At 56.5% G+C, this 10,890-nt stretch overlaps 1 protein-coding gene across 2 annotated transcripts in view; it reads left to right on the forward strand.

Annotated features, from left to right (window-relative positions):
• The window catches only part of RCAN1 (regulator of calcineurin 1), a 60,421-nt gene extending 52,132 nt beyond the window's left edge, over positions 1-8,289 (forward strand). Inside the window, exons 1-4 of one of the 2 annotated variants that reach the window (XM_037127171.2) lie at positions 450-729; positions 3,275-3,448; positions 4,732-4,891; positions 6,595-8,288. In XM_037127171.2, the coding sequence (XP_036983066.2) occupies positions 643-729; positions 3,275-3,448; positions 4,732-4,891; positions 6,595-6,770 (597 nt within the window). In that variant the 5' untranslated portion in view covers positions 450-642 and the 3' untranslated portion in view covers positions 6,771-8,288. Of the gene's footprint in view, positions 1-449; positions 730-3,274; positions 3,449-4,731; positions 4,892-6,594 lie in introns of those variants that run through there. The other variant, XM_037127169.2, reaches the window with a different exon arrangement.
• The last annotated feature ends 2,601 nt before the right edge of the window (positions 8,290-10,890 follow it).

Consider the following 10,890-nt stretch of genomic DNA (forward strand, 5'->3'; position numbering starts at 1 on the left):
TTTTCTTTAGAAGCTCAGTTCATTGACCAAGATGCTTCAGATGTTTTCTTTACTGCCCCAGTATGAAACTTTTATTGTTCTTCAGGAAATAGCAAGGATCAGACAGCTGGCCTGGGCCAGGGTCCAGGTTTCCCGAAGCCTTGAAAAGCCCCTGGAGGCTAATTGCTGCTTACCGCGGGCCTTCCTCCTCCTCCTCTGTTGTAACATTTTCCGTCTTAGGGAGGGTCGCCCCCCGAGCGCGCTGGAGCGCGGGGTCTGAGCGCGAGTGGAATTACTACCGATGGAAAGTATGTTGCAGGGGCCGGCGAGGCAGCTGCAGAGAACCTCGCAGATCTTTCCATCCTGCCCGGGCAGCGTTAATTAGCATAGGGAAACTGACTAAGGCGTTGACGTCACCTCTTTCCAGCAGAAACTCACACTCTGTCCCTGTCCGCCGGAGCTCGCAGGGCTTGACTCAGGGATTCGCTGTCCAAACAGGATGCGCTGGAAGCTGCGCTTTCCCCCGAGGGGGCTGGGCCGCCGCTGCGCTTTATAAGCCGCGGCTCCGCGGACGGCCCCCAGCCGCTCGCTCACTCGCAAAGCAGCCTCGCTCTCGCGCTTGACCCGGGTGCGTCTCTAGTGTGCTCCCTGTAAGGAAGGAAGATGCATTTTAGAAATTTTAACTACAGTTTTAGCTCCTTGATTGCCTGTGTGGCAAACAGTGATGTCTTCAGCGAAAGTGAAACAAGGGTAAGGCTTCTTATATAATGTGGTTTTTTAGAGTTTTCAAAGCATTACGTTAACTGGGACTATTAACCGAAATATTGGTGGGGGCAGTATGTGGATCTCCTGTGGGCTTGGGGCTTTGGAAATAATCCAAAATACCTTGAGCCTTAAAAATCAAGAGCTGTCTCCTAAGGAGTTAACTGTGAGGGATTTTTAAAGTTCTCAGGGTTTTAAAACATCCAGACCCCTTGACCGAGGAGGCGGCAGACTCGGAGCATTGGGTATTTTTCATTCCCGGTGAGCGTTTCAGAAGTTCTTAGTGAATGGGACGTTTGGCTTTGGCATCTGGAGTTCAGAATCATTTGATTTTATCTTAGGAAATGAATGCTGTAAAGGCATTTGCGTGTTTGCAGTAATTCCAGATTTCTCTAGTTTGAGAAAACGCAGCCGTGGCAATAATAAAACTTAATAAATAAGTGTGGGGTAAGTGTACCTCCTGGGAAGCAGCTCTCGATGTTGGTAATTAATAGAATTAGTCACTTTCATTACTATAATTTTCTTCTTCATTTAATGAGGATATAAGGTTTTCATCAGTACCACCCCAGCTATCTCCATGAGCTTTACCAATGTTGAGTATGAATGAATCACCAATATTGTGTATGAGTGGATTCTGTATGTTCCATCTGGGGGGTGGTGTTCGTGTAACATGCCGTATACTCCAAGCCATACTGGATGTGTGAAGGTTTCTTTTTTCTTCTTTAATCAAATTTAACTCCATAAGTATAAATACTGAGCTTGCCAACCCAGGTTGTAGGTTTTGAACTAAATATTAGAGCACATTCTATGTTTAAAAGTACAACATGTATTTACTATTAGCCTGATGTGAGTAAAATTGCCAGTTTAGCAAAGTAGAGATGCCACCAAGCCCTATAATAGCGAAACACCAGCTGTCGGAACAAGTAAGAGCATTTTTTAAGAGAATTACGCAGCAGTAACATGGATTTAAAAGCTCACGTGCATTCACTGGTGTCCTGGTCCTGAGCCCTGACTTGGAGTCTAAAAATACTCGTCAAAGTCATCTCTCCTAAATTATGAATCATAACTTCAAAACTGCACAGTTGGTCACAGTGCCTACTGATGAGGTCATGGAGACGCCAAGTGTGTGCGGACACCCATGCCAGGACCTTGCCCACGCCGGAGAGAGGCGGGGAAAGCTGCAGGCCGCCCGGTGCCGCCAGCCTGAGTGTCTGCTCTGCCCCCTTTCTCGCTCTTTGCCTCTGCAAGGCCTCCTGGGAAAGTCGCAGACATGGCTATGAACTAGAGAAAAGCCAGGGAATTCGAAGAGCAAAAGTTTGTGTGGTCCCCCTGCCCCTCCACAACCTGCCTGGTGGGGTCACCCGGCAACTGGCACACCGGACCTGCTCGCGGCCCTGCCCGGGGGGGGGCGGACACGTCCCCAGAGGCCGGTTCCCTCCCTGCTTCCCAGCACCCAGCGTTCCAGAGGATGCGCCCTCTTGTTTGGCAGCCCCCCTCCCCTCTGCAGGAACACGGCTCCCCATAGGTCCCCGGAGCCCTGGCGGGCCCAGCGCCTTCCTGCATCCCTCACCTGTGTGCGGGGCCCACTGCCCCACCTCTCTCTTCAGCCAGAAAATAATGGCCACCAGAAGTCCACGTGTAGTCCTCCAAGTTCCAACTGTCTGTCCGTCAATACCCTCTCTGGCTGGAATTGGGAGGGACTGCAGTGGGCACCCAGTGCCCCTTAAACAACCCCCCACAAACACCTCCAGCCCTGGGGAGCTCCCCTCAGAACCTGCTCAGGAGGCTGATGCGCTCGCTCCTGAATATAAACGTGAGACCGTTGAACTTGGCATCCCCGGGCTGAGCGCTCAGGCTGTGCTTGTAATCACCGCCAGGCAGGTCACCGTGCAGGCGAGCACGCGTGTTGAAGCCAGTGTGCAGGCCTGGCTCCGCGTGCAGTTCAGTGGTCCCGAGGCCGGTGTTGTGTTAAAGGGCAGCAGACTGAGAAGCAATAGTGGGAGTTTTTTTTAACCTCCATCCCTCACATTAAAAAGTACAAGGCTTCTTATTCGTAACTTCGTTGTTTTCCAAGTCAATAACCGTGTGTTCTCAGGTCAGTTCCACTGCTTACAATCCCCAGAGACACACCTGCTGGACCCGGGACTGGGTCCGGGGGTGCAGCGGTGGGCACGGGGCTCCCCTCCATCAGGCCAGAGGGGTGACAGGTGGCCAGAGTGCACTTTGGGGATGCTCGTTGTCCTTGAAGAAGAATGTGTCTGTGGCCATGGGGGGTGTTTACGTATTGGAGTGGGTCTGCTGCGTGCGTTTAGTCCGTCGTACATTCCTCCTTTCTTAGAAAACCATCCATGATCGAGTTAAAGGGGCGCCGCGAAGAATCTCGAGAGTGGGGAGGGGCTCGCTCTCTCTGCTCCAAGAAGTCGGGAGATCTGGAGGGGACCGGTGACCCGCTGCCTCGGTCAGAAATGTCAGGAAGGTGGCCAGTCAGGTCACAGAAAGGTACATTTTAACGCCTTTTATTTTTGTTTTCCAGGCCAAATTTGAATCCCTCTTTAGGACGTACGACAAGGACATCACCTTTCAGTATTTTAAGAGCTTCAAACGTGTCCGAATAAACTTCAGCAACCCCTTATCCGCGGCAGATGCCAGGCTGCAGCTGCATAAGACCGAATTTCTCGGGAAGGAGATGAAATTGTATTTTGCTCAGGTGAGTTGAGTGTACTGCTATGCGCACTCTCCCTTCTTTTAAAATCAGTAGCCGCATTGATTTTACACTGTAAGAATTCATCCTGAGAAAGGCAAAATTCTTCCTCCCGGTTTTCTGTCTCATCTATTCACAAGAAACAACAGGGTGTATTTGGAAGTAACTTCTTGGCCTTCTTGGGTGGAGTATTGGCATCAGTGGGGAAGGTGCAGGGGAGGAGGGGGCAGTCGATTCCCCATGATCAGGGCAGTGGGTTTCCGTGAACTCGCCCGAGGGTGCAGACGGAGCCGCCGCTCATCCCTGGGGAATGGCTGGTCTGCAGCGGGCGGGCAGGCGTGCACCTCAGCCCAGCCAGGAGGTTGAGTTGGATTAGCCTTTTCCCCTGCTCACCCCCCTCCAGGGTCCTCCCTGGGAGAGCCCCATGTGATGCCGTAACAGGTCTGGTTGGACGGGTTGACAGGGAAGGGGAGGAGCTTCTGGGGGGCTGCTTCCCAGTTGAAGTGAGCCCCTTGGGGCTCTGTGTTCTGTGTTCCGCCCCCTAGTGGTGTGTGCTGGGCGTAGGCTTTGACTCCAGACGCTCAGCTCTGAATGCGCCCCTTCCTGCATTTGGTGGTTTCGTATAAGTCACTGTTTAGTCCCTCCACGACTGTTTCTGATTAGTCAAGTAAATGCAGTGTAGAAATTGGTGGGGGGGATACCCAAACTGGGAAGATGTTTTTTTGTTTTATTTTCTTCCGTTACCATTTATCCCCCTTATGCCCCGCCCCCCTGCAAGCACCACAGGGTCGTTCAAGTCCCCCAGTCCTTTTCCTTTCTGCCCCACCCCTTCGCCCCCCCCCACACTGGTGAGATTTTGATGTAAGAGCTTTCTGGTCGGGCTGAAACTGGAATCCTGGGTTATTTTGCCTTGTTATTTTTCCGTCTCATGGAAAGAGGGGTGTTTTTTCTTTCTCTCTGAATTTCGAGACTGCCATGGGCCCCCGTCCCTGCTTTGTCCCCTGTCCCCTGGCTGCCGAAGCTTCTGCTGGGCCTCTGATGTGAGGGCTGGAAGGAAGGTATTTCTCCACTGGTTCCAACCTGGACCCAGTGGCTTTGTTTTTCCATTTATGCAAAAGCCATGTCTATTTTCCGCCGTCTGGGCCCAGCAGGGTCCCCTGTGAGTCCCAGCTGCGCCAGCCAGTGCCGGACGCCCTCCAGGCCACCCCACCAGCCCCCCGCCCGCTGCCCGGCCTGGACGGAGCTGCCACACGGCGTCTGCATCCGCCCGTCGTCCTCTCTCTCCCCAGACTCTGCACATAGGGAGCTCCCACCTGGCCCCACCGAACCCCGACAAGCAGTTTCTGATCTCTCCGCCCGCCTCGCCGCCCGTGGGTTGGAAACAAGTGGAAGATGCCACGCCCGTCATAAATTACGACCTCTTGTGTGCGATCTCCAAGCTCGGGCCAGGTAAGCGAGGCTCCCCTGTGCGGGGGTGGGGGCAGCAGACGTGGAGAGATGGCTCCGAAGGCCCCAGATGCAGATGCCCGCCCCCACTGGGGCCCCGTGGCGCCCCATGGTCCCTTGGGCCCCGTGTGATTGCTGCAGGTGTGGATGTCCTCCGTCCACATCTTCTGTTTGCACATAACTCGTGTTGGGGCGCATGTGCCAGCCTCTGGCCTCAGTCCTTAGGGACTGCGGTTGGTTCGTGGGGACCAGGCACCACGGGACTCTGCCCCCTCACCCGCGGGGCACAGCCTGTGTGGGTGGTCCGAGGCCCCAGGTCCTGTCACCCCGAGTGGGGACGAGCAGCTGGACTGTGGAAAAGGAAAGCTGACCCCCCCACGTTCAGGAATTTTTGGTGAGGGCCGCTCTGTCCTGGACGTGGTTTTTCACCTGCCCTCCTCAGTGTTGGGGGAGGGCAGAACCGTGGCCCAGGGGCAGAAGGAGCGCAGCCCTGCCCCTCGGGGTTCCCGGGGCTGCTCCCCTGTTGAGAGCACAGGGACAGGAGAGGTTCCCGGCAGTCTGGCCGCAGGCCCCTCCCCCGTGAAACGGGCCTGTTACCCGGCCACAGCATGAGCACGCAGGCCTGGGCCCGTCCCACGGAAAAGCAGCTCAGCAGGGCCTGGCTCGTCCGTGCCTGTGAGAAACTGTGAAGTGGCCGTGGCGCCCGTCCTGCGTGATAGAGGGTCTGGGTGAGGGAGTGGGTGGGGGGGTGAAGGGGTGCGAGCCCCTGCCCCGCCCCGTCTGTGCAGCCGACGGGCGCACGCTGAGACTGGCCGCTCCCTGTTTCCTCTTGACCAGCCACCCCACGGTCCTTTGGGCGGGGGGCGTTCGTTTCTGGGGCTGTCAGCAGTTTCCTGCTGAAAAGATCACATTTCTGAAAACACTGCCCGGATGGGAATTTCCTCTGGGGCAGAAAGCAAGGCTCGTATTCCTCCTGCCGATCGCGGGCGGTGTGAAGGTCAAGGTGGACGTGGCCAGTCTGAGGAAGCACAGGCTCCTCCTGGCCACTCCGGCCAAGGTGAGCAGCGGAGCCGAGGGTGGGCGTCCCCGGGGCTCCGAGCTGGAAGGTGGGGCAGGCCACCCCAGAGGCGGGGAGCGCTGCCAGAGAAGGTCCCCCACGCCCGAGGATCTGCCCCTGCTCTGTACAAGGCTCACTTCGGAAGCTTTTTTTGGAACAGAGTTCACAAAATCAGCATGCCCTTAGTTTCCGTAACAACGAGCACAAATAATGTAGTTCCTGTTTCGGCCGCGCTGTGCAGTCTCCACAGCGGCAGGGGTTTTGCAGGCGGGGCTCTGCGCCTGCACCTCCTGGGCTGTGACTGACTGGAGGCTGGTAGGGGTTGCTTCCCGGCGGGGGTGCCCCCTGGCCCAGCTGACCGCCCACCTTCGATCTCTCCCGAGAGGGCTGGGGGCCTTTTCCAATGCAGTTACAGTGATACCAGTCTCACTGGTGCCATCCAGGAAAGCATCCCCCCTTTTTAGGACAAAAGTGCCTTCCTCATGGAGAGAGCGTCCAGGGCAGGGGCAGGAAGAGACCCCGCCTCCTGCTCTCCCAGCCCAGAGCTTGTCTGGCCGTGTCCCTTGGTCCCCAGGCCTTCCCCATCCACTCCTGCCAGGTGGCTCTCTGCTCCCGCCCGAGTCACCAAGCGGTGCCTTTCTTCCCCTAGGGGAGAAGTACGAGCTCCATGCAGCCACCGACACCACCCCGAGCGTGGTGGTGCACGTGTGCGAGAGCGACCCGGAGGATGAGGAGGAGGAGGACGAGGTGGAGAGGACCAGGAGGCCCAAGCCCAAAATCGTCCAGACCCGACGGCCGGAGTACACACCCCTCCACTTGAGCTGAACGGGCTCCCGGACAAAGAACCCCAAGTCAGATGCACGGGGAGGAATCTTTGGCTGTGGGAGTGGCCGGTCACCACTGTGGAGGTGGCAGCCACGATCACGGGGGCGGGAATTCCAGTTCCCATTGCCCAGAAGAGGATCAAGGCTTCGTCTCCCGGCTCTGATACTGCACACCGATGTCCACGGCCCCAGGGTGTCCCAGGCCGATCGCTGAGTGCCGGGCACCCACACAAGGACATCAGGGAGTCTCGAGGACACCCGATAACCGCAGCACTCTGTGTTCGTCCTTTCCTGCCGGGTTCTGGTTTTGCCGAGGGCAGGCTGGTTGGTGGGCCCGGGGTCCGTTCCCACGCAGCCCTCCGGGGCAGCCCCTCCCCTGCTGTGAGAGGCGCCCGAGACCATGCCGCGTCTGCGGCACGAAGGCTGGGAGAACCACGGGCCGTGGGGGTGTCGTGGCGTCTGGTTTTCTCCCTCATGCCCGATGTCGGTGCATGTGTTACTGATTTCCAAAACTAACCCTTGTCCCACGTAGAGTTACGCCCTCGTCACGTTGCATGTTTTGGGAAGATAGGAAGGTGCTTGGAAGCTAGCACCTTTCGGGACTCGAGACTCCTGACGACAACAGCACACGTGGAATCCTGCCTGGAACGTGTCACCCGGCCCGTCCGGCGCGTCATGTCACCTTGTGCTTTCACGGAAGGGTCCGTCGGAAACTCCCAGGCCAGGTCCTGCTCACACAGTTCAGAGGATTTCACTGCCGGCTTCCAGGGGAGGAGAAGTTTCCGCTTTGGTGTCCTGGGGTGGAATCGGTCTCATCTGCTCCTCACACGTGAGGGATCGAGATGGATGAGTCCCAGCCCAAACCTTTCCTGGGGATGGTTGGTTAAAATAGTTGATTCTTTCTTTTAACCCACCGCACCATCCAGATAAACTTGTAAATAAAGCTGGTAGCGTATATTCTGACCTGTTGTGCACTTGGGTAGACAAGTATGGAAGAAGAGCGGAAGGTGTAGTGACCCACCTGTGACCGTGCGCTGTGAAAAACACTTTAGAATGTTGGGCGGGACTTGAATTCCAAGCATGTGACAGGGACAGTGGATGGGCAATGACATGAGAGGGGTGCAGTGCCTTCCCCGTTCGTTCCCGATGGAGTTGTCACCCTCGTTAGTGTCTGTGGGTTTCTTCTAGTTGTCATGTATATGTACGTCTGGTAAATAGGTATTATATTTTGGCCTTAACAAATGCTGTAACAGTTTGTCATTTTGAAATGCCTGATGCCAAGTTAACAGTGCATGCTTTGGAAAGTTAAAAGACGGTTCTCCTTAAGAAGCGAGTAAATTCGATTGTTCACATCAAGAAATTGGCTGAATGTTCTCCAATCCCTGTTTACGGTTCTTGGTGGGGGCGGGGCCGGGGCGGGGCAGCCATTCGCGAGTTCCCAGGTAAGTGCTTTCGAACCAGAGAGGCTGACCTCAGAGTATTTTTTTTAACTGCATTCTATAATAAATCCACACGACATGCTCTTTATGGAAAAGTGGCCTTGTCGTCCCTTTATTTCTGCCGGTCAGTCCGCGAACCCTTTGGAATCCACGGTCTCGAGACCCGTCCCTTCATCTCTGAATTTAGAAGCTCCCACCTCTGCTCCGGCTGACAAAGGGTCGGCCTTGCCGAGGGCACGTCACGTACTAAAGGGGCAGTGGGTGAAACACTGAAGAGTGTCTTTCGTCTGGGCAGGTGACGTGAGAGGACCGCCCTCTGAGCACCAGGGTGATCGCCCGTTTGAAAAGTCCTCTTGTCTGTTGGAAGGTGCCCGTAGAAGACACTAAATGGCACAGGCCAGTCACATTCCCAAAGTCTGCCTGAGTCTGTGTCTGGATTTCGGGCAGCCTTTTGCCAGAGACCCTTCCGACAGACGAGGGGGGCTTCCTGTGCCCACCGAGGCCTGCCCAACCTGATTCCCTCGCTGCGGTGCGAGGTCCCTGAGAAGGAACAACTCGTGAGGCACGTGTCCCTCTTCCTACTGAGGAGAGCCATGTGCACCTCCATGTTTTAACCCAACACGTCTCCAGGCAGCCAGAGCAGTGAGACGGGAAGGGAGAGAGAGAGAGCTGGGGTGGGACAGTGGACGACACTCCCGGGACAGTCATGGACTGGAGGGTGAGCGGCAGGAAGGGCGAGGGCACAGATCCGCAGGGTGGTACCAGCCACAGCAACAACACAGTAGCTGTGCAACGGGCTCGGTCGCCCCCAGCCCACCAAACCGCACCCTGTGAGCAGCTGCACTGCGTCCCACGAGGAGTGTCCCACAGAGAGTGGCCCTTGGGGAGTGTGCCCTCCTCGTAAAGCTGACGCAGTGTTTTCAAACTCAGGATAAAACCTTCCAATCTCAGAAAAGGGACAAAAGTCAGGATCACGTCCGAGTGGAAACAGCTTTGCAAGGGTGTGACGCCTTAACGGCGTCCATGAAACTGTGGCACACAGGCCGCAGCAGCCTAAGTGGCCGTGAGCGGCATCCTGATGACACTTTTCCAGAAGGACCTGAGTGTGTGCATGACGATTTGCTGACACTAAAAATCGACTCGGCTCACACTTCTTTCACGTTGAACGTGTGACTAATTTTTACACGTTTAGAACCCACGTCCGCTCCTTTGAGAAAGACACAGGCCCACATGTGATCAATGGTGAGCGAAGCTGATTTCAGCCTCATGCTGCCAGTGACGGCCCACACTGCCGTGTGACCTCACACAGGAGTGGCGTTCGGGCCAGAAAAGCACACGGGTAGCGAGGAGTTTGAAATGAGCGAACTAGTGGGGGAGGAAATGATGAGAAAAACCCCCGCTCTCCACAAGGTCAACTTCATTTCTGAAGCTTCTAAAACATGTTTCCCGCAAATTCCCATACATACAAAAAAACCCCATGCCATTCTTTTCCTCATAGAAATGCATTCTAACGCTCCATAGCACCACCAACCACCATTGTAAGGAGTGGCTGCGGTCACACAGGCATGGTGATGCTTCCAAAATCTAACGTTTTCACATGGTTTTATCATCGCCTCAGTTGCGAATGACTGCTTTTCACTGAGTTCACTGGAATTTGTGATTTTCATAAGGGCGGAAACAGCGGTGGTTTCCCTGGGGGTCTCTGGGGGGGTGTGAAATTGCCAAGAATGTGCTCTGCAGGGGTGTGCAGAAACTTCCTGAAAATCTCTTCAAGTGGAACGATCAGGAAGGGGGCGGGGGCGTCACACAGACGAACCACACAAGCCATGCGTGACGTGTTGTGCAGGCACGCAGCCCAGCCGTGGGCGGCGCTGCAGTGCAGGGAGCTGTGATCAGAGAAAGTGCCACACAGGATGTCCGGAGGCCCCTGGTCAACCACCAGACAGACAAGCCCCCGACTGCAGGGCCGAGGCAGCGTTGCGGGGCCTGGAGCCCACCCAGGGGGCCTGCACTGAGGAGGAGAAAGGGGGAAGGTCCCATCACCTTCCTGCGACCCCCTGAAGGGAAGAAGTGGGGAGGAGGTGAGCGCTACAGCATGCCGGAGGGGCCTTCAGGGATGAGTAGGGCACGAGAGGGGCGGCCCAGGCCGCTGCGCAACTAGGCACCGCCCCCCTTGTAATTGCGGCTGCGTCCTCGCCAGGTGGGGGTGTGCACATCCGCTCCGGGGACCTGGCCCTGGGAGCCCCTGAACTCTGCCACCCACCTGCACCAGGGTGGGCCCAGGCACAGAGGACCGGGGGCTCCAGCTCAGCCCACCTCCTCCTAGTACAGGGTCCTGACCCCTGGAAACAGCTGGGAATCCTAGGGAGGTGAGCAGAGTCCAGGTGTGGCCGCCCCCAGCCAAGGCCAGCAGCGCCCCCTGCTGCCTCTAGTGTGCTTTACACACCCGAGCGGACTGCGGAGACAGAAGGTCTGGGCAGGAGGGGTTTGAGGGGGAGGCAGGTGGGTGACCCAGGCAGGCCATGCAAGGCCAAGTGGGAGCGGGTAAGGGAGCTCGGCGGGAGGGCATTTCTGGTCCGGAGAGACAGGTCCTTTGTCCCCAGTGAGTCTGCCGGGGTTAGAGGGTGAGGTTGATGAGGATGGGGCTGTGAGTCTGGGCACAGGGGCCCTGAGATCCCCACT

Source organism: Artibeus jamaicensis, unplaced genomic scaffold (assembly GCF_021234435.1).
Source record: "Artibeus jamaicensis isolate MK-2021 breed Jamaican fruit bat unplaced genomic scaffold, CSHL_Jam_final scaffold_474, whole genome shotgun sequence".
Lineage (NCBI taxonomy): Eukaryota > Metazoa > Chordata > Mammalia > Chiroptera > Phyllostomidae > Artibeus > Artibeus jamaicensis.